The sequence below is a fragment of the Melospiza georgiana genome, chromosome 28, assembly GCF_028018845.1.
Source record: "Melospiza georgiana isolate bMelGeo1 chromosome 28, bMelGeo1.pri, whole genome shotgun sequence".
Classification (NCBI taxonomy): Eukaryota; Metazoa; Chordata; class Aves; order Passeriformes; family Passerellidae; genus Melospiza; species Melospiza georgiana.
This window is the reverse complement of record NC_080457.1, coordinates 1,995,430-2,021,797: the sequence shown is the minus strand read 5'-3', so window position 1 is coordinate 2,021,797 and position 26,368 is coordinate 1,995,430. Positions and strand designations below refer to the sequence as shown.

Below are 26,368 nucleotides of genomic sequence, written 5' to 3'. Positions count from 1 at the left end.
TCACCCTCAAAGGGACACTGGGGTCACTGTCACATGAACATTGGGGTCCCCCTCAGAGGGACACTCGGGTCACCTTCATAGGGACAATGGGGTCACCCTCACAGCGATATTGGGGTCACCTTCAAAGGGACATCAGGGTCCCCCTCAAAGGGACATTGGGGTCCCCCTTGGAGGGACACTGGGGTCCCATTCAGAGGGACACTGGGGTCCCCCTCACAGGGATATTGGGGTCTCCTTCAGAGGGACACTGGGGACAGCCCAGGACAGGGGTTTGGGGCTGTAGGGACCCCCAAATGGGTATTTGTAGGGCCAGCAGTTGGGTGGCAGTGACCCAGTGGAGGTGGCTGGTGACAGAGGGGACAGGGCTGGTGACAGAAAGGACAGGGCTGGTGACAGAGGGGATGTGAGGATGGTGACAGAGGGGACAGGGCTGGACAGCCCCCAGAGCTGCCCCCCAAGCGTGGGGGTCCCACCCCAGGGGATGAACCCAGGGCTGGAGGGACACTGGGGACAGACAGACAGACAGACAGACAGACAGAGATGCTCTAGGTCGATGGAGCTGCTGGTGCCACCACGGGGTTGGGGACAGTGCCACCCACGGCCAGTGCCACCCACGGGCAGTGCCCCAAGGAGCCTGGAGCCCCCCTTTAGCACTGGGGGGGTCTTCAGGGTGACCCCAACCCCACATCTGCCCCCACCCTCCTCCATTCACTGCCTGACAAACCCACACAGGTAACCCAAACCTGCAAACAGTGCAAGGCTTTAATTCATCCCCCACAAATTTTTTGGGGGGTCCGGACCCCCCCAGACCCCCCCCAGACCCCCAGGAGGGCTCAGAGAGCCCTGGGGGGGGGCTGTGGGTGCCCCCCATGCCAGCACAGCCCCCACACTGCTGCTGCTGCTGCTGCTGTTTTTAGAGCAGCACACGGAGCTCACACGGAGCTCACAGGTAGGGGAGGAGCTGCAGCTGCCCACGCACCCCCCCCACGCACCCCCACCCCCAAACCCCCCCCCCCCTGCACCCCAAAAATGGAGCAAAGTCTCTGCTTAAGGCAAATCCCGCGCTGGCTCCGCCCGGAGCTGCGGCGTGGGAAGGAAGGAGGGAATGAGGGAGGGAATGAGGGGGCTCAGCCGGAGCCAAGGGGGGTTTGGGGGTGTCACTGGGGTGGGGGGGGGGGTTTGGGGGTGTCACTGGGGTGGGGTGGGGGGTCACAAATTGTGCCTTGAGGCGCTGAGCCTGGCACAGGGCTCAGCTGGGACACGGAGGGCACGTCCTCTGTGCCCTCTTCCTCAGGGAACTGGGGAGCAGGGACAGCAAACTGGGGGTGCCACTGACACCAATGTGGGGGTGCCACTGGCATCAATCTGGGGGTGCCAGTCACACCAATCTGGAGGTACCAGTCACACCAATCTGGGGGTGCCAGTGACACCAATCTGGGGGTGCCACTGACGTGAATATGGGGGTGCCACTGACAGCGATCTGGGGGTGCCAGTCACACCAAACTGGGGATCTCAGTGACACCAAACTGGGGGTGCCACTGACATCAAACTGGGGGTGCCAGTGACACCAATCTGGGGGTGCCAGTGACACCAATGTGGGGGTACCAGTCACACCAATGTGGGGGTACCAGTCACACCAATGTGGGGGTGCCAGTGACACCAATGTGGGGGTACCAGTCACACCAATGTGGGGGTACCAATCACACCAATCTGGGGGTGCCACTCACACCAAACTGGGGGTGCCACTGACATCAATCTGGGGGTGCCACTCACACCAAACTGGGGGTGCCAGTCACACCAACCTGCGGGTGCCACTCACAGCGATCTGGGGGGGTGCCAGCTGAACCCCCAACCTGATTTTGGGGAGGGGGGGCCCTGCCCAGCCCCCAGGGCAGGGATTTGGCACAGAACAGTCGGGTCCAGCCCCCCTGAGCATTGGTGGGAGGAGAGGCTGAGCCCCCCCGGCTGGTATTGGGGGGACCCCTCCTCGCCTGGGGGGGGGTGCAGGGTCCTGTCCCCATGGCCAGAGAGGGCCAGAATGTCCTCAGGGCGTGGGCAGAGCTCGGCCCAGAGAGCAGAGAAGGTTCTGGAAGGTTCTCAGGGCTTGGAGCAGAGCTCGGCCACGCGCTGGCGCAGGTGGAAGGCGAACTCGAACATGGTGGCGGCCAGGCTCTGGTGGATCAGGTACCTGGGCAGGCGACCCTGGGGACACAGGACAGGGACACGAGGCCCTGAGGGACCATTTGGAGCTGGGGATTGTCCCCACGCCAACCTTTGGGGGCTGCAGGGACATAGAGCCATGGATGAGGGCTGGGGGTTGGTCCTATCCTGCTCCAGGGATTTGGGCTGGGGGCTGCACCCAGCCTGACCTGGGGGGCTCCAGGGGAGGAGGTGAGGGCTGGGCTGAGGGATGTCCCCCCTGTGCCATCATCCCATCCTGTTCCAGGGGTGCAGGAGCCATGAATGAGGGTTAGGACTGGGCTCTATCCCCCAATAAACCCCATCCCACCCCTCCCCAGAGGGATCCAGGGGTGCAGGAGCCATGAATGAAGGGTGGGGCTGGGCTCTTCCCCAACTCCATCCCTTCCCAATCCATCCTGTCCCATCTCAGAGGGATCCAGGAGCCATGAATGAGGGGTGGGACTGGGCTCTTCCCAACTCCATCCCTTCCCAATCCATCCTGTCCCATCTCAGAGGGATCCAGGGATGCAGGAGCCATGAATGAGGGCTGGGGCTGGGTTCTATCCCCCACTAAACCCCATCCCATCCCTTCCCACCCCATCTTTTCCCATCCCAGAAGGATCCAGGGATGCAGTAGCCACAAATGAAGGTTGGTGCTGGGATCTGCCCCCATCCCACCCCACCCTAGAGGGATCCAGGGATGCAGGAGCGACGAATTAGGGTTGGCATTGGGCTCTGCCCCCATCCCAAGCCTTCCCACCCCATTTTGTCCCACTCCAGAAGGATCCAGGGATGCAGGAGCCATGAATGAGGGTTGGGGCTGCCCCTATCCCTTCCCACCCCATTCTGTGCCACCCCAGAGAGATCCAGGAGCCATGAATGAAGGTTAGGATTGGGCTCTGCCCCCATCCCATCACTTCCCACTCCAGAAGGATCCAGGGATGCAGGAGCCATGAATGAGGGTTGGGGCTGCCCCTATCCCTTCCCACCCCATCCCATCCCATTCCAGGGATGCAGGAGCCACAAATGAGGCTTGGGACTGAGCTCTGCCCCCATCCCACCCCATCTTGTCCCACTCCAGAATAATCTACGGATGCAGAAGCCACAAATGAGGGTTGGGGCTGCCCCTATCCCTTCCCACCCCATTCTGTCCCACCCCAGAGAGATCCAGGAGCCACAAATGAGGCTTGGGACTGTGCTCTGCCCCCATCCCACCCCTTCCCACCCCATCCTGTCCCACCCCAGGGCTGCAGAGGCACCGCTGGGCGGAGCTGCAGCTCCCGGGCAGCTCCCAGCCCATCCCATCCCATCCCATCCCATCCCATCCGGGGGAGGAACTGCAACAACGCGCTTGGATTCCTCTAAAAAAGCCCTGCACGACTCACCCCCCCCTCCGCCTCGGCCTCGGCTCCGAGGTGGGAGATCCACAAAAAAAAAAAAAAAAAAAAAAAAAAAAAAATAATAATCCTTGGCTCTGGAGGGAGCTGAGGCAGGGCTGGGAATGCTCCAGGGGCAGGGAGGGATGAGTGGAGAACGATCCCGAGGGTCAGGCAGGCACAGGACGTGGGATTGGGGTGCTCCAGCACAGATCTTTTCCTGGAGGGGGAGTTTTCCCTCTGGAGGGGGAGTTTTCCCTCTGGACAGGGGGGTTTCCCTCTGGAGAGGGGGTTTCCCTCTAGAGAGTGGTTTTCCCTCTGGAGAGGGGGGTTTTCCCTCGGATCAGGGGCAGGAGAAGTGCGAGGCCGCTGTTCCAGGGTCCGTTTCACACAAACGCACACACGTGTGGGATGCTCCCTGCCCCGAGGAGCAGGAAGGGATGAACCACGGGCTATAAATACTCGCCCAGGGCCGAAGGGAAGAGCCAGGAGCTGCCGAGGGGTCTGGCAGGGCTGGCAGAGCCCCTGGGGAAGGCGCTGGGAGCACTTGGGGGTTATTAATAGCTCGGCATTCCTTCCACGGCGGAGGCGGTGCCGGCACAAGCACAAGGACAAGGAAACTCTTTTCTTCCCCAGCCCCATCATGGGGAGGGGGGTTTGTTATCCATCCCCCTGCCCCAAAACCGTGCTGGGCACCGGATCCAGGGGAGGAAAACATCCCTGGGGGGAGGAAAACATCAAACATCCCCTGGGCACCACAGGGTGGGCACGATCTGCTCTTGGAGCTTCCCAAAGCTTTTCCCTGAAGCGCTCAGGGGGAGGGGAAGGGGCCGTGGGAGGGGAGGGGAGGGGAGAGGAGGGGGCAGCAGCGCTGCAGCAGCACAGCCGAGGGATGGATGGATGGATGGATGAATGAATGGAGCCTTTGTGCTGCTGCGGCAGCGCTGTTACCACGCCAACCTTCGGTGGAGGAAGGAACGGGGCCAGCTCAGCTCCCGTTGTTCCCGCCCCGTCCCGGTCCCTCCATGACAGGCAGCTCCACAAACAGCTCCGGAGCTGGGGCAGCTCGTTTTGCCCACGGTGAGGGAGGATTTTGAGGGGTTGTGGTCGTGCCAGGGGGTTCTGGAGCAGGGAATTGCCCCCCCGCCCCCGGCACAAAAGTTGACTCAAAGTGGATTTGGTCACTAAAAAGGATTAAAAACTCCTCTCACCCAGTGCTGCACTCAAAGGTGAAACCCGAAATAAGGAAGAGCTTCCCAAACTCTTCCCACTGAGGGAAAGGAGGGGGATTTTGAAGGAGTTGAACCCCTCACTTGCCAAACCTGAGTCTCTTGAGGGAAGGGCTTGCTAAGGGGGCACTTGTGTGGCTGCTGGGATGCTGGAGCAGGGGGTTGTGGTCCTGTCAGGGGGTTATGGAGCAGGGAATTGCCCCTCTGGAGCGTCCCCAGCACTAAACTTGCCATGCTTCAAAGTGGGTTTGGTCACTGAGGAGGATTAAAAATTCCTCTGCGCCAGTCCTGCACTCAAGAACTGAAACCCCTGAGAGAGACCTGAAATAAGGAAGAGCTTCCCAAACTCCCACTGAGGGAAAGGAGGGGGATTTTGGAGCAGTTTAACCCCTCACTTGCCAAACCCGAGTCCCTTCAGGGGCCCCTTGTGTGGCTGCTGGGATGCTGGAGCAGAGCCTTGGGCTGTGCTGGGGATGGGGCTCAGCTGCCTCACCCAGGAGCTGCCTTTTACCTTCAGATCTGTGTTGAGGATCCAGATGAAGGTGCAGACCTTGGCATTGCTGGGACATTTCAGCACGATGAATCCTCCAGGTCCATTCTCACCCCTGCACAGGAAAAGCCGAGAGGGTCAGGCTGGAATTCTGCCTGGGATTCTCTGTGGATGCTCCACATGGAGCTGAGCCTGGCAGCAAAACCCAGAGCCCAGAGGGGCAGGAGCAGATGCTGGGAGCCTGGGAAGGTGTGTGCCTTGGCTCCAGGTGCACGAGCCAGCACGGCAGGGCAGCTTTCCCACAGGTGCCTTGGCAGTGCCCGTGCCAGGGCTGCTGGTGGAGCAGCAGCTCTGCCTCTGCACTGTGCCAGCTGCTCCTCGTGGGAAGCTTTCCCTGGGAGCAAACAAGAGGTCCCAAGAAGCTCTGTGTGCTCAGGACAGGCTCAGCACTTGTCACTCCAGCCCCCAGATCCTTCCCAGCACCATCTGATCTGTCTCTGAGACAGGAGCTGTGCACACACAGCCCAAATACAGATTTCCCTTCCCTCTTCAGAACACTCTATTTTTGCTGTGTGCCTTCCTTAAAGGATTTTTCCAGGCCCTGAAGTCCCCAGTTCCTAAATAGACTCAGGCAGCTCCAACAGCTCTGAGATAAAATGTCAATTACTTAAACCAGATTATTGAGAAAACCGAAGTCAGAGTGTGCAGCAGCACAGCTGGGCCCTGGCAGGAACAAGGAGTCCTTGTCTGATGAGCCTGGCCCTGCTGGGATCCATCATCAGCCTTTCCCTTTGGAGGGGGAGAGGCCAAAGCCCTGCTGAGATTTTGGGAGCTGCTCCATCCTCCTTTCATCCCTCAATGCCTCAAATTCAGTTGACGAGGAGCAAAAGGCATGCGAGAGGCTCGGAGCCACATCCAGCTGTTTACTGCCCCTCAGAAAATCCTGTTTGGGAATTAACTGTTACATAAACAGGATGTGGGACTGGGATAGAGTTTGTTACTGGTCAGCACCTCCACTCCCCTGAGCTGGGAAACGCCCCAGCAGCGCTGACAGCACAGAGAGTTTCTCAAACAAAGGGAGACGAACAAGGGAAGCGTGGTTCAAGCTCCACAAATAGCTCAGCTTCCTGAAAATCCTGCCAGCAAGGCAGCAGGGCTTGCAGTGAAGCTTGGAGCTCTGGAGAAATGCGTGATCCCAGCTGAAAAAGCAGCACCTGCCTCTCACCTGACGTACTTGGAGAGCGGAGGCTTCAGGCTGTGCGTGGTCGACATCCCTGAGGACACGTACCTGTCCCTCCTCCTCTCGATCCGACGCACGTTCACGAAATCCCTGAGCAAAGAGAGGCCTTAAAAACACACCAGGGATGTGGAGGGGGGGCAGATCCCTCTCTTTGGACTGCTGGGAGAGGCTGTGGCAGGGCTGTGTCAACACAGGGAGGCACAGCCAAGATATCTGGGAGCCCGACTGAGCGAGGTTTGGAGCTCGGAGAATCGTGCCAGGAGGAAATTTCAGGGGCTGTCCACCCTTGGGAGCGTTACCTGCACAGCCAACCAGCCCTACCACGGTGACCCAGCAGCTCAGAGCATTCCCAGAGGGGTCTCCTCGTGGTTTTGGGGGTGTTTAGGGGCAGTGTTGGGATGAACTGACCTTGGGGACACCACCCCGCCAGCAGCTCCGGCCGCCACGTCGTACGAGACGATCGTGTTGTCCTCAACCCGCTGCAAGATCTGGAGAAGGGCAGGGGAAATAAATCAAAAGAAGGGAGATTTGCTCAGATTGTGCCTCCAAGCCTGCACACCAAGAGGATACAGCCCCTCACATAAATCAGCACCAGGATCAGATCTTTAGGGGCAGAAGGCGATGAGCGGTACGTGTGTGGGTTCATCTCCTGAGTTCCACTCCATGAGGCTCAGACCCCCTCAGCAGGTCTGGCTCAGCCCTGGCCCCATCCCTGCTCACCTCTCTCAAAAGAAGGGAGATTTGCTCACATTGTGCCTCCCAGCCTGCACACCAAGAGGCCACAGCCCCTCACATAAATCAGCACCGATCTTTTGGGCCGGAGTGTGATGCGCGGTTTGTGCGCGGGTTCATCTCCTGAGTTTTTGGGGGACACAGGTGTCACCTCCAGCTCCTTCCACAAGGCTCAAACCCCTTCCCAGCAGGTCTGGCTCAGCCCTGTCCCCTGTCCCTGCCCACCTCTCTCAAAAGAAGGGAGATTTGCTCACACTGTGCCTCCAAGCACCGATCTTTCGGGGCAGAGGGCAATGAGTGGTTTGTGCGCGGGTTCATCTCCTGAGGTTTTGGGGGGCACAGGTGTCACCTCCAGCTCCTTCCACAAGGCTCAGACCCCCCCCCCCAGCAGGTCTGGCTCAGCCCTGGCCCCTGTCCCTGCCCACCTCTCGGGCTCTTGGCCGGGCCCAGGCGTGCAGCCGGCTGGAGCGCACGGATGAGCGGCGCAGATTTAACGCCTCGGTGCCTGGGATCCAGCCCGGCTCCAGCCCTGCCAGCAGCCTGTGCTGGAAGGGGAAGCTCCAGCTCTCAACGCTCCAAGGAGTTCCTGTGATTAAGCCATCTTTGTCCAGCACGCTCACCTGGCAAGCTGCCACTGTTCTGTTCCACAGGATCATCTTCTCGGGCTGCAGAATCACCTCCTGGTAAACCATTTCAGGGGAGCACTGCAGGAAAGCCTGAGGACACAGCCAGAGCAGTCAGCCAGCCCCTCTGCTCCCCTTGGGGGGGTTAATTTTAAGGAGAACAGGGTAAAACACAAAGGACAAGTGGGAATACAGGTGAGGGGAGGGGTGAGGGCAGCCTGGCTCCCCTGCATGCAAAGCCATGGCTGTCACCTCTCTGTCCCAGAGCTGCCAGTGGAGCACACGTGAGGTCAGAGAGGACACACAGACCTCAGGATTTGGGAGCCACTGAGCTCTGCCTGTCTGTCTGCCCCTCTCCCACCCTCAGCAGCTCCCCATGCACCATTGCTTCAAGAAGTTCCATTTTTGACTGTTTAGTTTTTTTTTTCCCCCAAGCCATTCCAAGCTCCAGCACGCACAGCATCCATTCCATTCCCCCCCAATCAATCCCCACGGGAGCAGGGGATCTTCAGAGGCAAACAGTTCATGCAGCAAAGTGGGACCATCCAGCTTTTGCTGGTGAGCACAGAGCTGCTCCACTGGCAGCTCCTGCCAGCGAGGCAACATATGCACTGGAACAAAGAAAAGCCACGGCAGCACCGACGCTTCATTAAAACGTGGTTCCCAGCCAAGGCACTCCAGCCTGGGAGAGGGCACAGAGCAAGGCACTTCTGAGCTGCTCTGCCCAGTGCCAGGCAGCAGCAGAGGCACACTCAGCCCTGGCCTTGCTGGCAATTAGTTCCAATTAGCCTCCTTGGTCAGATTAGTCCGAGATGCTGAGGTTGGAAGCGACTCTTGCAGTCACCTGCTCCCGATTCTACCAGTGCAGTCTGGGGCCTTGGATATTTACTGGGGAGTTTGTCTGCTGGCCAAGGGGTTTTCCTGGAGAGATTCCCCAGTGCTGTTCATCTGTCTCAAGCACAGGGAGCGTGTTCTGCAGCCTGAGCTGTGCTGAAAGCTGAGCTCTGCCTCTTCCCCCGTGCCAAAGAGAGCAAGGAATGGGCCCGAGGATGTTCTTACCTTTAAAATAAAGGTCTTGCCGTGGAAAGGGATTTCAAAAGTGTAAACAACATCACCAAAGTCCTGTGCAAGAGATGAGAAAGTTGTGTTTTTATCAGTAAAAAGGGATTGTTTCTATTTAGGGTGAAGTTTGAGGCTCCTGTCACCCCCTGCTCCCCACACCAAGCAGCGACCTCAGCACAGAAACCGCCCCGGGCACATTTCACTTGGCCGTGCCTAAATTTCCATCAACAAAACAATATCCAGAGAGGCAGCAGGGATGAGACAGAAAAAGAATCCACCCCGTGCCAGGCTGCAAACCCCACGTCAAGGTCACATTCTCTTTGTAGCAGCACTGGGGTGCAAAAGGGGTTTTGCTGCCAGAGCTGCTGGTGTTACCTATGGCTGAGAGGAGCCTCCCTGGAGGGGCTGGGCAGATGAAAACCTTTCATCGTTAGCCCTGTGTTAAACTCTGATTAGTCTATTTAAATCCATCCCCCTTTGGAAAAAGAAAACAATCTGCCCAGCTAGTTTGGCATCAGACAAAGGATCACTTGACAGGGGAATTTGAAACATCAGATGAGACAGCAGTTTGCAGGATTCACACCCCCCCAGTTGTCTCTGAACCTTGTGAAACAAGGTTGGGTTTGGGGGGCAAACCCTTCCTCTTTCTCTCACTCTTCAGGGAGAAAAAAGAGCTCTGTGCACCCCAGAAAAGTCTGGAGTAGGCAGAGCCACATCCCAAGTTTACACTGCAGGTTCCAGGTGAGGGGAAGGGGACACCAGTGGCTTTGGAGTGCCCCACATGGGTCAAATCTCCAGTTTGGGCCCCCAGCAGGCTCAAAAGATTCCAGTTTGGGGCCCCAACAGGCTCAAAGGCACCTGGTCATGGAACAAGGGCAGGATTTGAGCTGTAGGACCAACATTCCCCTGCTCTGCATCCCAAAGGTGACCTGGCCACCCCTGCCCACCCTCTGGACAGAGGGAGGAGGGAAAGGCCCTCTCCTGTCAAACTGCAAGGCAATTAAAGGTCTAATTAAATAAGAGGGGGATTTTACATTTAACTGAACTGGAATAGATTCCTAATTCAATCAGGTAATTGTAACGCTTGTTAATTTTTCATGGCACAAGGAGGTTTCCAAAGCCTCGTTTGTCCTGGTTTTTGCTAAGCCATCCATGCCCTCTGCCAGCTGGGGAGGAAAAAAAAAAACCACACTTGCATTGTTTTTCTCAAACTTCCAGTTCTCCTCCTGAGCGAGGATTTGGTCCACAACCTCCATGGCCTCTTTGCCTTGTCGGACATATTCCTTTTCCTGAGGGGAAAAAAAGAGGATTTTACCTTTAGATTTCATTAGCTGGGCGTGCAGGAAGCTTGAGGAGAGTGTGTGTGTGAGGCTGCTCCCCCCCTCCCAGGGCTGGCAGAGGGAAAGGGGATCAGAAATCTCTTAATTTGGGTCACAGAGGCCTCATTTTGGAGCTCCAAGTCACGCTCCCCGCCCTGGCTGGGATCCACACACCAGCTGCTCCCGATGGCTCCTGCCTTACAGGAAGGTTTCCAGCAGGAAAAGGGCTCTGGGATGTGCAGCTTCCTTCCTGGAGAGCCACAACAGGAGCAGGATCTCTTGGAAAAGGGCACAAAACCTCTGTGCCCAGCCAGGTTTTGGGGCGAGACCTCAAGCCAAGGGGACAGGTGAGGTGATGCCCATGCCAGAACGTGACCAAAGGATAAGGGAGGGAGGGAGAAGGGGAAGGGACAGACAGAACAGATCCCTGTGGGATGCTGCAGGGAGAACACACAGCCCTGGAGAAGGGGGATAAAGCTGGGGGGCTCAGATGACCCCTCCTGGGTCCCCAGAGCTGAAGGGTTTGAATGGGGGAGCAGCAAAACCTGACTGGGGAGCCCCAGATCAGCTGGAGCTGAGGGCAGGGCCAGGCCCTGCTTACCTGAGTTGTCAAGGCCTTCCTCCCCACACCTTCCTCATCAGACTCGTTGTCTGAGCCTAAAGGGAAGCACCAATTAACTCAGAGTTAATGAACACCCCACAGGTACCACCTCCCTCCCTTTTGGTGATCCCTCATGCAGCAGGAAGGGCTCTCAGTGAGGATGACTCCCTGTCTCCCTGCTTGGCTCTGCAGAGGGCTGGGCTAAATCCTGGGTGTCACCTACACCAGGAAAAGTGTTCCAGAGGGCTGAGCTCCTCCTGGGTGTCAGCTACACCAGGAAAAGTGTTCCAGAGAGTTGGGCTCACCCTGGGTGTCAGCTACACCAGGAAAAGTGTTCCAGAGAGCTGAGCTCATCCCAAGTGTCAGCTACACCAGGAAAAGTGTTCCAGAGAGCTGGGCTCATCCCAAGTGTCAGCCACACCAGGAAAAGTGTTCCAGAGGGCTGAGCTCCTCCTGGGTGTCAGCTACACCAGGAAAAGTGTTCCAGAGAGCTGGGCTCATCCCAAGTGTCAGCTACACCAGGAAAAGTGTTCCAGAGAGCTGGGCTCATCCCAAGTGTCAGCTACACCAGGAAAAGTGTTCCAGAGAGCTGGGCTCATCCTGGGTGTCAGCTACACCAGGAAAAGTGTTCCAGAGAGCTGGGCTCATCCCAAGTGTGAGCTACACCAGGAAAAGTGTTCCAGAGAGTTGGGCTCATCCCAAGTGTCAGCTACACCAGGAAAAGTGTTCCAGAGTGCTGGGCTCATCCCAAGTGTCAGCTACACTGGTTTTAGAGAGCTGAGCTTGTCCTGGGTGTCAGCTACACTGGGAAAAATAAAAGAGTTCCAGAGAGCTGAGCTTGTCCTGGATGTCAGGACAACTATTCTAGAGGGCTGAGCTCATCCCTGTGTCAGCTACACTGGGACATCTATTCCAGAGAACTGGGCTCATCCTGGGTGTCAGCTACACTGGGAAAAGTGTTCCAGAGAGCTGAGCTTGTCCTGGGTGTCAGCTACACCAAAACAAGTGTTCCAGAGGGCTGAGCTCACCCCAGGTGTCAGCTACACTGGGACAACTGCTCTGGAGAGCTGGGCTCATCCTGGCTGTCAGCTACACTGGGGAAAATAAAAATGTTCCAGTGGGCTGAGCTCATCCTGGGTGTCATTTACACCAGGAAAAGTGTTCCAGAAGGCTGAGCTCATCCCAGGTGTCAGCTACACTGGGACAACTATTGCAGAGAACTGGGCTCATCCTGGGTATCAGCTACACTGGGACAACTATTGCAGAGAACTGGGCTCATCCTGGGTATCAGCTACACTGGGACAACTATTGCAGAGGGCTGAGCTCATGCCAGGGGTCAGGCACAGCAGGACAATCCCACTGAGATGTCCCCCTGCCACGCCAGGAGCTCTCCAGTGCCACCAGCCCTGATCCCCACCCCAGGGCAGCGCACAGCTCAGAGCATTTAATCCAAGCCCACACAAAGCTCCAGCTCCCCAGGCTGGCAGGGATGAGGGCAGCAGCAATAAGAAGGTGCCACGTGGAGAGTGTGGCAGTGCCACCCCTGCCCAGGGGCAGGCACAGAGAGGAGAGGGGATCCTGTTTTTCAGTGTCAGGCCCTGCACTTTCAAGGTTGGGGTAACGAGGCAGAGCTCTGCACAGAGATGATGGAGGTGAGGAATTCCATGGTGGGATGAGCTTGGGGAGTGAGGTGATGGCACAGGTGACCTTATTACCTGCAAAGGACTCGGGTGGGGAGTAGAACTGTCCCTCGGAGAGGGCTCTGGGGTACAGCAGAGGCCTCGAGGCTGCAGCCTGGGCTGCCAGGAACCCTGGGGATGGGAGCACAAGGATTGAACACCTGGCAGGCTGTGGGACCCCAGCCCTGCCAAAACACCCTCTTGTTTTTGCCACTGACAGCAGCCAGCCTCAGCTCCTGTTGCCTCAGCTTTTGTCTGAGATGTTTTATCTGCCCCGGAGATCAATGGGCTCTTCTGCCTGTCAAATAATCCAAAGGCGATTAAGCATCTAATTAAATAAGAGCTTCCCCTGGAAGCAATTTGGAACCTGAGCCTAATCCAATAGAGGCATTAAACACTTGATCATTTTTCAATTTAAAGCCTCCTTGCAAGACCCAAACATCCTCTGGTGCTTTCCAGTCAGAGCACTTCTGATTGAGCCCAGCCTGACAAATGTTGTCCCTCTCGAGTTTGGTGTCACTTCCCAGCCAGTGACTCCTGGGAGAGGGACAAAACTCCCTAGAAGGGCCCTGGAAGCCACAGGGTGATGTGTGAAGCATGAGGTCAGCCCCAATCTCTGCTCGGTGTGACCTCAGAGACCACAGAATTTCACAGCCCATCATTCACCCCGTGCCACAGAATGTGTCTGGGACTCCAGCAGCCCCTCTGGAAAGGGCTCCAGCCAGATCCAAACACAGATATCAGGGACAGGGAGTCCAACACTCTGCCTGGCATTTGCCTCCCTGTTTCCAAACACTTTTTCTCCAGCACGTCTGGCTGCAGGATTCAGCCATTGGGAAATCTGGCACATTTTTCTCCCCTCAATTAAAAGATGCTTTTTATTATCTGGTATTTTCTACCCCTGAAGGGACTTGTTGACCATAACAGATCTGAGTCAGGCTCTTCCCATCCCAGCCAGCCTTTCCCAGAAATGTCAGATCAAGGTGCTGCCAGAACAGGCCTTGAGTTGGATTTGCCCAACTCTTACCAGAGAGGAGCAAAAATACTCACATCGTTCCTCTTCTGCTTCCTGAGTAAGGACTTTAAAATCCAGGAACCAGGTCTCCAGCCAAGCAATGACAAATGAGACAATGGGAAGTAAATACCCAAAGGCCCCTTTGGTCAGAAGCTGTGTGAAAAGAACAAAAAACCCCAGGGAATGACCCAAACAGGGAATAAAACATCACTGAGAAACCACAAAGCGACTTTCAGGGAAACCAACCTCGGAGAGGATGACCTTGACAATCAGGAAGGCACTGGACACCAGTGTGGTGACCTGAAAATGGAAGTGGCCAGAGCTCAGATGGCTGAGAAGCCAAGGAGGGGAGGGAGGAACCCCCAGAGGAGAGGCTGGGCTGGCTCCTTACCGCGATGACCCACCAGTGGCGCAGGCGCAGCACGGCGTAGCCCAGGAGCAGCACCAGAAAGCGAAACAGAGCCAAGAGCTGCAGCAACAAACACCCAGCAACACCACTCAGCACTGCCCCTGGCCCTCTGCCAGCTGCTGGCAGGGCAGGGACACAGGGACAGGTGCCAACCTCTGGGTCAAAGCTGCGCCACTCGCCGAGGTGGGCAAGGGGACAGCCCAGAGCCTGCCGGCCCCACTGAGCTCTGCAGGAGGCTGAGATACTCACAAAGATGTCAAAGAATGAAGTCTTGAATTTGTAGTTGATGATTTCATCCTTCAGGTTCTCCTTGATGCCCACCTTGGTCTGAGGGAGACAGGGAAGCAGGAAGCTGGTAAGAAACTGATGGGAGAAGCAGCTGAGCAGTGCTCGGGGTTATGGCCAGGTCAGGGGATAACAATGGTCCCACAGGCCCAGGGTGGGCTCCTCTGGCAGCACAGCACCAGGGAGGATCCCATGGAACATTTCCTGCCTGGATTGAACCCTGGGATTCACACACAGGAGCATGAGTGGGGCAGGAGGGACATTAAATACCTTTAGGTGGGGCAAGAGAGACATTGAACATCTTAAAGTGGTGCAGGAGGGGCACTGAACATCTTTAGGAGGGACATTGAACACCTTTAGATGGGACAGGAGGGACATTGAACACCTTTAGGTGGGACAGGAGGGACCTTAAAGACATTTAGGTGGGGCAGGAGGGACACTGAACACCTTTAGATGGGACATTGAACACCTTTAGGTGGGACAGGAGCGACATTGAACACCTTTAGGTGGGACAGGAGGAACATTGAACACCTTTAGGTGGGACATTAAACATCTTTAGAAGGGCAGGAGGGACATTGAACACCTTTAGATGGGACATTAAATATCTTTAGAAAGGCAGGAGGGACATTGAACACCTTTAGGAGGGACATTGAACACCTTTAAGTGGGACAGGAGGGACCTTAAAGACATTTAGGTGGCCCAGGAGGGACATTGAACACCTTTAGGAGGGACATTGAACACCTTTAGGTGGGACATTAAACATCTTTAGAAAGGCAGGAGGGACATTAAACACCTTTAGGTGGGACAGGAGGGACATTAAACACCTTTAGGAGGGACATTGAACACCTTTAGAAGGGCAGGAGGGACATTGAACACCTTTAGGAGGGACATTGAACACCTTTAGATGGGACATTGAACACCTTTAGGAGGGACAGGAGGGACATTAAACCCCTTTAAGTGAGGATTTCCAACACCCAAATCCTTGGCTCAGCACAGCCACCAGTCCCTCACCAGTCCCTGCCCACCTCATCCAGATTCCAGAGGAATGGGAGAAAAAAAAAATGGAAAACCACAGGAAAAATGTTCCTCAGGAACCTTCACCGACACACTGAACACCTTCCTGTGAGGGCTGCCAGGGTCTGTGAGGAGCTGGGGGGATTTAAAAAGCAAAGCACTGAGGGGTCCCTTCTCCCTCCAGCTGCCTTCCCACAGCTCACAGCAGTGCTCCAGGAAATCTGAGGGAAGAAAGGAAGCAGCAGGATCAAACATGCTGGAAAAGGGGAAGAGAGAGGAGAGGAGGATGCACAGCCCATGCTGCAAGAGGCAAAACCACCCTGGGATTGCCAGGAGTGTGGAAAAAAAACTCATCCTGAGATAAGGCAGGGTCTGACAGCCCTGATCCTGCGGCCACCATAAATCCTGGGAGGCTGGAATGGCTGTCTGGGAGGAAGTGCAGGGCTCAGGTAGCTGGAACAAATGCTTCACCTTTAGGCTATGGCCTTGGATGGAGCCCAGCTGGCTGGGAGCTGGCAGAGGCAGCAGCTGCCGGAGCTGGGGCCAGTCCTTGGCAAGCCAGGCTGGCCTGGCACTCCAAGGGCAGCACTGGGAAAGGATCCCTGTGGGTCAGGGCTTCAAACCCAGGGGGAGAGAGGCAGAAACAGGGGGGAGAAGCTGGGCTGTGGCCATGAGACACGGGCCAGCTTGGCTGAGTGGCCACCAAAATCCTCCTTTCCCCTCTCTGTGGCTCCATGGGATGCTGCAGGAAGGAAGGGAGAGCTTTGGGTGAGGATTTTTGGGGGTGTTTCTGGTGGATTCTGAAGCTGTAAGGAATGAATTGGTGGCGCCACTCCCTAGCAGAGGGCAGCACTGGGATTGGGAAGGAATCCCTCCCAGTCTGGGATGGGGTTTAACATAAAATAAAGGGACAAAAAGAGGGGCCTAAAGCTGGGCTGTGGCCACAGGACTTGGGGCAGCTTGGCTGAGTGGCCACCAAAATCCTCCCTTCCCCTCTCTGTGGCTCCATGGGATGCTGCAGGAAGGAAGGGAGAGCTTTGGGTGATGATTTTTGGGGGGTGTTTCTGTTATTTCTGGTGGATTGGCTGTGAGGAATAAGTTGATGGTGCCAATCCCTGGCAGAGGGGTGTCCTGGCACTCCAAGGGCAGCACTGAGATTGGGAAGGGATCCCTCCAAGTCTGGGATATATAAATATAAAACAAAGGGGCAAAATATAAATATAAATATAAATATAAATATAAATATAAATATAAATATAAATATAAATATAAATATAAATATAAATATAAATATAATCCTATATATATAATATAATATATACCTATATATATAATATATATATACCTATATATACACCTAATATATACCTAATATAATATATATCTAATATATACCTATAAATATCATATATATACCTATAAATATCATATATATACCTATAAATATAACTAATAACATAAATATAAATATAATATAATCCTATATATATATAATATATACCTATATATATAATATATATACCTATATATACACCTAATATATACTTAATATAATATATATCTAATATATACCTATAAATATCATATATATACCTATAAATATAACTAATAACATAAATATAAATATAAATATAAATATAAATATAAATATAATCCTATATATATAATATATACCTATATATAATATATATACCTATATATAGACCTAATATAATATATATCTAATATATACCTATAAATATCACATATATACCTACAAATATAACTAATAACATAAATATAAATATAAATATATAAATAGAAATTTAAAATATAAATATAAATATAAATATAAAATAGAAATATAAAATAGAAATTATAAACATTTTTCTAAATATAAATATAGAACAAAGGGGCAAAAAGAGGGGGGGTGAAGCTGGGCTGGGCGTTGCTGAGTGACCACCAAGAGCCTCATCCCCAGCCCCTGACCCCACAGGATGCTGCAGGAAGGATGAGACACTTTGAGGGGTGTTTTCAGCTCAAACACGGGCAGATGAAGCACCTGAGGCATCTCCCTGGCTCTCAGAGCACCCAGCCTGCACAATTAGTTTGCTTTTAACGAGGGGCAAATTGCTGGGGCTTATCTCCCAGCGAAAGGAAACGGTAAAAAAAAAAAAAAAAAAAAAAGAAAGAAAAAAAAAAAGGCATTAGTCATGATATCAAACCGTTGCTCTTCATAACCAGGCAAATCAGCTGCTCTAATGGATTTAAATATGCAGCGCTTCAGCTCAGGGGGCCCAAATATCAGCACTTAGTCACTCATTAATGGCTACCTGCAGCACCCACGCTCGGCATCACCCTGGTGATGGTGACCGAGGCAGGATTATCTCCCGGGGGCTGCAGTCTGGAGCTGCAGCAGCTCCCCTGAGGGGGACAGCGCCGGGACAAGGGCAGGGGGCTGGGGTCCAAAGGGGGCGGGCAGGACACCATCGGCATGGCTGGAATGCTGGCTGGGAAATGGTTTTTCCTAAAAGAGGGGGGCTCTGAGCAGGGTCCGGGCAGTGTGTTAAGTGCAGACAGCCAGAGATAAGGAGGGCAAGAGAGATAAGAGCAGCAGCAGGATGCAGCGCTGATAAAATGCAGCCCTAGAGCTCAGGGGGTTCTTTCTTTTCTATCTGTTCATCTCTTGCTCTGGGTGTTCCAGGGGAGGACATGGAGTACCTGAAACCAGCCAGGGCCGGTTCAGGGAGAAATCAAAACAAAAATATAGCCCAGGGAGGGATTTGGACTTGGTGGGACTGAGGTAAATAAACTGGATTTGCCCTGTTATTGCAACACAGAGCAAACACAGCGGCTTGTGAGCTGCTTTGGAGAGAAGCAAACCACTCACAGCCCCCTCAACAGTCCCTTGGGAGGTGGAGCAGCACCTCCAGCTTCCCAAAGCTGAGATTAGCAGCAGAATTTTGGGAACAAAGCCCCTGGAGGATCCTCCCCTGCTCCTCTGATGCTCTGACAACACCGCAGCAGCGAACCCAGGGGAGCAGGAGGGGAATTTGGTGATTGCAGAGGCCCTGGATCCTGTTACAGCCCAACAAAGGGAGGTGTTAACAACCCTGGGCAGCCCAGGGGCAGGAAACGAGCTGGACTTTAGTTGATATTAAAGAACAGCGGCTCCTTGGCCAGCGCTGGGAACAGCAAACAAAGATCTGTCCCAGGAGTGCTGGAACAGAGCAATTAAGGCAGGGAAGCGAGTTTAAAAAGGGCAAAGATTCCCGGCTTTGCTTCCTCCGACTCACATTGAGCTCGATGATCCACAGCAGGGAGATGAAGAGCAGGTCGAAGGTGACGAAGAGGCAGAAGGTTCTCCTCACATCCGAGATGGCTTTTCTCTTCTCCGGGGAGAGGAAATAAGGGGAAAACCCCTGGCTCTGCGAGAGGGAGGAGCTGATGGAGGCGATGGCAGGGAGGCTTCGTTCCAGGTCGTGCTGCAGCTCCGGGGGCTTGCTCATCCTCCGGGGACATGGGCACACCAGGGCAGCGTCACCTGCAGGACACACCGAGGGCTTGTCACAGCCTGCTCCTGTCCTGATAATCGCAGAAAAATCAGAGACATCATCCCTGGGAGGGTGAGCAGAGCAGCTGTGGCTGTCCTTAGATCCCATGGAAGTGCCCAAGGCCAGGCTGGATGGAGCTTGGAGCAACCTGGGATAGTGGAAGGTGTGCCCCTGCCATGGTAGGGGTGGGAATGGATGAGATTTAATATTAATTTGTATTAAAGAATATGTGTTTCCATGCTTTAATACCGTGGCAGTAGGGAAAGGGGGCTGCAAAGCCCATGGAGATGCCAAGGCAGCATGGAAAGGAGCTGCAAACCCCATGAAAACGTTGTGGAAGAAGAAAAAGGGATCCCAAACCTCATGGAGACACTGTGGACACAGGAAAGGAGCTGCAAACCCCATGAAAATGGTGTGGAAGAAATGAAAATGGTGTGGAAGAAGAAAAAGGGGCCTCAAACCCCATGGAGACACTGTGCACACAGGGAAAAAAGGGTCTGAGGATGTGTTGGGAGCACTCCCTGAAATCATGGAGCCATCCCCACCCTTCCCTCTGCAGGGAAGGCAGAGCCTCAGGAGTTGGGCATCCCACTGGAACAGATCCCAGCCTGCACAGCCAGGAAAGAACCCTGGGGCTGATGGGCCTGGCAGAGCAGCAGGGAAGGAGCTGCTCCATGTCCCAGGGGCAGGAGGGCAGCAAAGAAGGAGCTGCTCCATCTCCCAATAGCAGGGAAGGAGCTGCTCCATCTCTCAGGAGCAGGGAAGGAGCTGCTCCATCCTCCAGGGGCAAGGAAGGAACTGCTCCATCTCTCAGGAGCTTCTCTGTGTCCCAAGGGCAGGGAAGGAACTGCTCCATCTCTCAGGAGCTTCTCTGTGTCCCAAGGACAGAAAAGGAGCTGCTCCATCTCCAAGGCACAGAAAAGGAGCTGCCTCCTGTCCCAGTGTTAGGGAAGGAGCTGCTCCATGTTCCAGGGGCAGGGAGGCTGCAGGGAAGAAGCTGCTCTGTGTTCCAGAGGCAGAAGGGCAGCAGGGAAGGAGGGAAGGAGCTGCTCTGTGTTCCAGGAGCAGGGAAGGAGGTGTTCCATGTTCCAGGGGCAGAAAAGGAGCTGTTCCATGTCCCAGCAGCAAGGAAGGAGCTGCTCTGTGTTCCAGGGCAGAAAGGCAGCAGGGAAGGAGCTGCCCCATCTCCCAAGAGCAGGGAAGGAGCTGCTCCATGTTCCAGGGACAGGGAAGGATCTGCTCCATGTTCCAGAGGCAGGGAAGGAGCTGCTGTGTCCCAGGAGGATGAAAGGAAAACTGCTCCATCCCCCAAGAGCAGGGAAGGAGCTGCTCCATGTTCCAAGGCACAAAGGCAGCAGGGAAAGGAGGGAAGGAGCTGCTCCATGTTCCAGGGGCAGGGAAGGAGCTGCGCTGTGTTCCAGGGCAGGAAGGCAGCAGGGAAGGAGCTGCTCCATGTCCCAGGGGCAGGGAAGGAGCTGCTCCATCTCCCAGGAGCAGGGAAGGATCTCCTCAGTGTCTCAGGGGCAGGAGGGCAGCAGGGAAGGAGCTGCTCTGTGTCCCCGTGTTGGGGAGGAGCTGTCCCGTGTCCAGCCCCGCCTGGCAGTGCCGGGCACACGATCCCAGCACGAGTCAGGTGTTGGAAGGCCGGGGTTGTTTTCCTGCAGCCCCTGCCAACCATTGTGCTGGGATTTTTCCTCTCCGTCAGCGCAGCACAAGGAGGCCCCTGTGGGAAGGGAGGGTGACAGGCTGGGGACACAAACACAGAACAGGTCGGGCCAGGGATCTGTCACCTCCGAGTCACCCATGGCCAAACTCCTTCCCTGCTCAAGGATGTTGCCAAAAAAAAATCCCCCTGGATTGCTCTTGGCAGTTCTGTGCCTGCTGGGAAGAACCAGGGAGGTTTGAAAGCAGTGAGGTTTGAAAGCAGTGAGGTTTAAACCAGTGAGATTTGAACCAGTGAGGTTTGAAAGCAGTGAGGTTTAAACCAGTGAGGTTAAACCAGTGAGATTTGAAAGCAGTGAGGTTTAAACCAGTGAGGTTTGAAAGCAGTGAGATTTGAAAGCAGTGAGGTTTGAAAGCAGTGAGATTTGAAAGCAGTGAGGTTTAAAGCAGTGAGATTTGAAAGCAGTGAGGTTTAAACCAGTGAGATTTGAACCAGTGAGATTTGAAAGCAGTGAGGTTTAAACCAGTGAGGTTTGAAAGCAGTGAGGTTTAAACCAGTGAGGTTTAAAAGCAGTGAGGTTTAAACCAGTGAGGTTTAAACCAGTGAGGTTTGAAAGCAGTGAGGTTTAAACCAGTTAGATTTGAACCAGTGAGGTTTGAAAGCAGTGAGATTTGAAAGCAGTGAGATTTAAACCAGTGAGGTTTAAACCAGTGAGATTTGAAAGCAGTGAGGTTTAAACCAGTGAGCTTTAAAATCCCACTGGTGACACCCAGCAGAGTCCATGGAAAAAGGAAAAATGTCACCAGGCTGTGCCCAGATCTGTGGGGAGTGGAAATCCCAAGGGATGCGCAGCCAGCCAGGAGCACCTGCAGGAGCTGAGCACGGCCCAGTTTGGCCCAGTTTGGCCCAGTTTGGATCCCTGAGCCAGCGGTTTTTGCGTTGTGCTGGGGCTGGGAAGGGAACAAAGCTGGACTCCTGTCAAATCCCCGTTGTTCCCTCTCCGAGGAGCTGGGGAAGGAGTGGAATCCTTGTCACTTCGGATCAGGCGCTCCCTGCGCCGGGCCTGGCTGGAAGTGACAAAAGTTGGGGACATCTGTGAGGGATAAATAATGGATCCCCCCCTGGCCGGGGCCGCCGCCGCCTCCTCCTCCCTTCCGACAGCACTTTGCACTTAGGCAGCCCCGCCCCGACTTTCAGAGCGCTTTAAAATCACCCGGAGAGCCCCCGGGGATGCCAGGAGGGGTCACAATGAGGTGCTGGGACACGGCAGGACATGGGGACAGCACGCTGGTGCAGCTCATCACCAGCGCCAGCCTTGCCAAGGGGGGTTTGGGCTGTTTGGGACGCTCCCAAACCATCCAATTCCTGAGGGAAAAAAATCTGAATTATGGGGGAAAAGAGGAATGTGTGAATCCCAGACAAACCCTGCCTTGAGTGGAGCTGCTCCCTGTGGCAGCTGAGAGCTCAGAGCAGGGGCTGGGTGTGAGGGAACGTGCCTGTTCCTGGGTGACACATCAATTATTGAGCTCTGCTCCATTTTATGCATTCCAGCATCCTCCACACATGCCAGGAATGAGAGGGAGAAGCCCCAAGCTGTGCCAGGAGAGGGGCAGGGTGGGCACCAGGGGGGTTCAGCCACTGACAGGACAATCAGGGGCTCTGCAGGTGCTGTCAGAAATGGCGTGGAGGTGGCGCTTGGGGACAGGGGTGACACGGCTGCGTGTGACAGGCCTTGACCCACGGCAGGCTTGGGGAGGATGGAGGGCTTTGCCAGCCTGAGTGATGCCAGGAGGGCATCCCAGGGAGGGGCAAACACTGCTGGGGGACAGATTACAGCCTGGGGGACACCCCAAGTGACAGATCACAGCCCGGGGGACACCCCGAGTGACACATCATAGCCCAGGGGACATTCTGGGTGACAGATCACAGCCTGGGGGACACCAAAAGTGACAAATCACAGCCTGGGGGACACCAAAAGTGACAAATCACAGCCCACAGGGACACCCCGAGTGACAGATCACAGCCCTGGGGACACTGTGTGGGACAGATCACAGCCTGGGGGACACCCCGAGTGACACATCATAGCCCAGGGGACATTTTGTGAGGCAGATACATCCTGGAGGGACACCCTGAGTGACAAATCACAGCCTGGGGGACACCCCAAGTGACAGATCACAGCCTGAGGGACATTTTGGGTGACAGATCACAGCCTAGGAGACACCAAAAGTGACAAATCACAGCCCACAGGGACACCCTGGGTGAGAGATCACACCCAGGGGACACCCCAGGTGACAGACCAGTGCCACCACCCCAAAACCTCATCAGCCCAGGGCCACCACATCTCAGTGCCACCATCAGCCCAGTGTCAGCACCCTAAACCACCATCAATCCAGTGCCAGCACCCCAAAACCACATCCATCATGAGCCAGTGCCACCACAGCGCAGTGCCAGCACCCTAAACCATCACCAATCCAGTGCCAGCACCCCAAAACCCTGCCAGTCCAGTGCCACCATCATCACAGTGCCACCACAGCTCAGTGCCTTCACCCCAAAACCCTGCCAGCCCAGTGCCAGCACAGCTCAGAGCCACCCTAAATCCAGTGCCACCACCCCAAAGCCAAATCAGCCACCACTCCAAAACCCTGCCAGTCCTGTGCCACCACCCTAAACAACCATTAATCCAGTGCCAGCACCCCAAAACCACATCCATCATGAGCCAGTGCCACCACAGCCCAGTGCCACTACCCTAAACCATCACCAATCCAGTGCCAGCACCCCAAAACCCTGTCAGCCCAGTGCCAGCACCCCAAAACCACATCCATCATCATCCCAGTGCCACCACAGCCCTGTGCCACCACCCTAAACCATCACCAATCCAGTGCCAGCACCCCAAAACCACAACCATCATGAGCCCAGTGCCACCACAGCCCAGTGCCACCACCCTAAACCACATCCATCATGAGCCCAGTGCCACCATCATCACAGTGCCACCACCCTAAACCCAGTGCCAGCTCCCCAAAACCACATCCACCATCATCCCAGTGCCACCACAGCTCAGTGCCAGCACCCCAAAACCACATCCATCATCATCCCAGTGCCACCACAGCCCAGTGCCACCACCCTAAACCATCACCAATCCAGTGGCAGCACCCCAAAACCCTGCCAGTCCAGTGCCAGCACCCCAAAACCACATCAGCCCAGTGCCACCACCCCAAAACCACATCCATCATCATCCCAGTGCCACCACAGCCCAGTGCCACCACCCTACACCCAGTGCCAGCACCCCAAAACCCCGTCAGCCCGGCTCCAGCAGGACACTGGCCACCAAAACCCCCCCAGTGGCAGTTCCAAGGGACGTGCCAGCCCTGCCACCCCACTCCCTGTGTCACCCCTCCCTCGTTACTGACCCTGCTCCCCCCGAGGAGCTTTCCCCACCCCGTGACTCCACTTCTCCTTCCTCGCTTCCCCCCGGGCTCATGTGACAGCTCCTGCTGTCCCCTCTGCTGGGGACACCCCCAGGGGGACCCCAAAAACCCCCCAGCTGGAGGAGCAGAGGGATGGGGACCCCCCCGCCCCATCCTGGGGTGTCTGAGCCCCTCGAAAACACAAAAAAAAAAAAAAAAAAGCGATTTTAACCCAGATACTGAAACTGCAGCCAAAAAATGAAACTGGGAAGGATCCAGCGGGGAAAAGCACTGGGGAAGGGTTGGTTCAGGACAAAGTGGGGACATGGGGACCCCTGGGGGGACAGTGAGACCTTGGGGGGGACACTGAGACCCTCAGGAACCTGTTCCCCCAGGAGGACACCAAGAGACCCCCAGGGGGACACTGAAAGACCCCTGGGAGGACACCAGGACCCCCAAGAGGACACTGAGACCCTGGGGGGACACCAAGACCCCCAGGAATCTGTTCCCTCCAGAAGGACACCGAGACCCCCAGAAGGACACTGAGACCTCCTCAGGAATCCGTTCCCCCCTGGCACTGCAGGGAACCTCAGGAAGAGCAGCTTTGCCCCAGAGCCAGCTGTGGGATCCCCTGTTTCCCCCAAAAGCTCTGGGGTGACATTTGGGGCTCCCCTCACAACGCCCCAAAGGCAGCAGCCCAACATTTGGGGGTTTCAGGGCTGGGAGCCCCAAATTCTGGGGGTTGGGAGAGCGTTCACAATGGGGATTGGGGGTGGGATTTGGGGTTGGGATTTGGGTCAGGATTTCAGTCGGAATTTGGGCTGGATTTGGGACTGGATTTGGGATGGGTTTGGGGCTGGATTTGGGTCAGGATTTTGGTTGGGATTTGGGCTGGATTTGGGTTGGGATTTTGGTCAGGATGTGGGGCTGAATTTGGGCTGGATTTGGGGCTGGATGTGGGTTGGATTTGGGTCAGGATTTTGGTTGGGATTTGGGGCTGGATTTGGGGCTGGATGTGGTTCAGGATGTGTTGGGATGTGGGGCTGGATTTGGGTTGGAATTTTGTTTGGGATGTATGGCTGAATTTGGGTTGGAATTTTGTTTGGGATGTGGGGCTGGATTTGGGTTGGATTTGGGATGGGTTTGGGCTGGATTTGGGTTGGAATTTTGTTTGGGATGTGGGTCCGGATTTGGATTGGATTTGGGGATGGATTTGGGGCTGGATTTGGGTTGGAATTTTGGTCGGGATGTGGGGCTGGATTTGGGTTGGAATTTTGTTTGGGATGTTGGGCAGGATTTGGGTTGGCTTTAGGTTGGATGTGGGTCCGGATTTGGGCTGGATTTGGAGATGGGTTTGGGGCTGGATTTGGGCTGGAATTTTGTTTGGGATGTATGGCTGGATTTGGGTCGGATGTGGAGCTGGATTTGGGTTGGATTTTGGGTCGGGATGTGGGTCAGGATTTCGGTCAGGATGTGCGTCCAGATTTGGGCTGGATTTTGGGTCGGGATGTGGGGCTGGGAATCCAAACCGTCCCGGGGTGGTCCTGGCGCTTCCTCCACCTGCCCGGAGCCGCGGGAAGAGCCCGAGACCCCGGTACCGACCCAGCCCCGGGACCCCGGTACCGACCCATCCCGGGACCCCGAACCGACCCAGCCCCGGGACCCCCGCACCGACCCAGCCCGAGACCCCGGTACCGACCCATCCCGGGACCCCGCACCGACCCAGCCCGGGACCCCGCACCGACCCAGCCCGGGACCCCGGCACCGACCCAGCCCCGGGACCCCGCACCGACCCAGCCCGGGACCCCGCACCGACCCAGCCCGGGACCCCGGCACCGACCCAGCCCCGGGACCCGGCACCGACCCACCCCGGGACCCCGGCACCGACCCAGCCCCGTGGAGCGCCGGATAACGGGACCAGTGCCGGGACCCCAGCGAAGCCCCGCGGGTGTCCGAGGCTTCCCCAAGCCGTGGGGCCCGGTGCCGGTAACCGGGCGTGAGGCCGGGACTCGCCGTGCCAGCCCCGCCCCGTCCCGTCCCGCTCCCACCGGCGGCTCCGCTACCGGGAGCGGCACCGAGGCTGCGCCAGCGGAGCGCGGCACCGACAGGGCCAGGAATGGAGCGGAGCCGGCCCCGAATTGTCCCCGTGTCGTCCCCCCCACCGTGTCCCTCCCTTGGTACCTCCCGGTGCCGGTGCCGGGTCCGGGTCCCGCCGGCCGCCGCTTCCGGGCCCGCCGCCACCTCTGACCCCGGAAGGGAAACTCCAGAGTGAGGCGGTGCCGGCAGCGACCATTGCGGGCCGCGGGGGGGGGAGCCGGGAGAGACCATTCACGGCGGGAGGGGGGATCAGTGGGGCTGGGAGAGACCATTCCAAAGGGGGGAATCAGTGGGGTGAGGGCAAAACCATCCCTGTGTGGACGGGGGTGTGTCTATGGGGCGACCAAGGGAGAGACCATTCCCCTCCTTGGGGGTGTGCAGTGGGTCTGGGAGAGACCATTGTCCCCGCATGGGGG

At 55.8% G+C, this 26,368-nt stretch overlaps 1 protein-coding gene across 5 annotated transcripts; it reads right to left on the bottom strand.

The window, feature by feature from the left end:
* Positions 1–1,197: 1,197 nt before the first annotated feature.
* Positions 1,198–26,086, bottom strand: STARD3 (StAR related lipid transfer domain containing 3). 5 transcript variants are annotated; one of them, XR_009115659.1, is made up of 16 exons: positions 26,037–26,086; positions 18,531–18,778; positions 14,206–14,283; positions 13,939–14,016; positions 13,794–13,847; positions 13,583–13,700; positions 12,569–12,664; positions 10,854–10,909; positions 10,130–10,222; positions 8,931–8,993; positions 7,869–7,964; positions 6,925–7,004; positions 6,502–6,606; positions 5,298–5,391; positions 1,448–2,202; positions 1,198–1,331 (listed from the first exon to the last, which is right to left on the bottom strand). XR_009115659.1 is itself a non-coding variant. In XM_058041810.1 (15 exons), the coding sequence occupies exons 2-15, from the start codon at positions 18,741–18,743 to the stop codon at positions 2,098–2,100; spliced, it is 1,329 nt and encodes a 442-aa protein (XP_057897793.1). In that variant the 5' UTR covers positions 18,744–18,778; positions 26,037–26,086; the 3' UTR covers positions 1,198–2,097. The 5 variants fall into 5 exon arrangements, 2 of the variants coding, with proteins under 2 accessions (XP_057897793.1, XP_057897792.1); XR_009115660.1 differs by having other exon boundaries at positions 1,198–1,319; positions 1,528–2,202; XM_058041810.1 differs by having other exon boundaries at positions 1,198–2,202.
* Between the last annotated feature and the right edge of the window lie 282 nt (positions 26,087–26,368).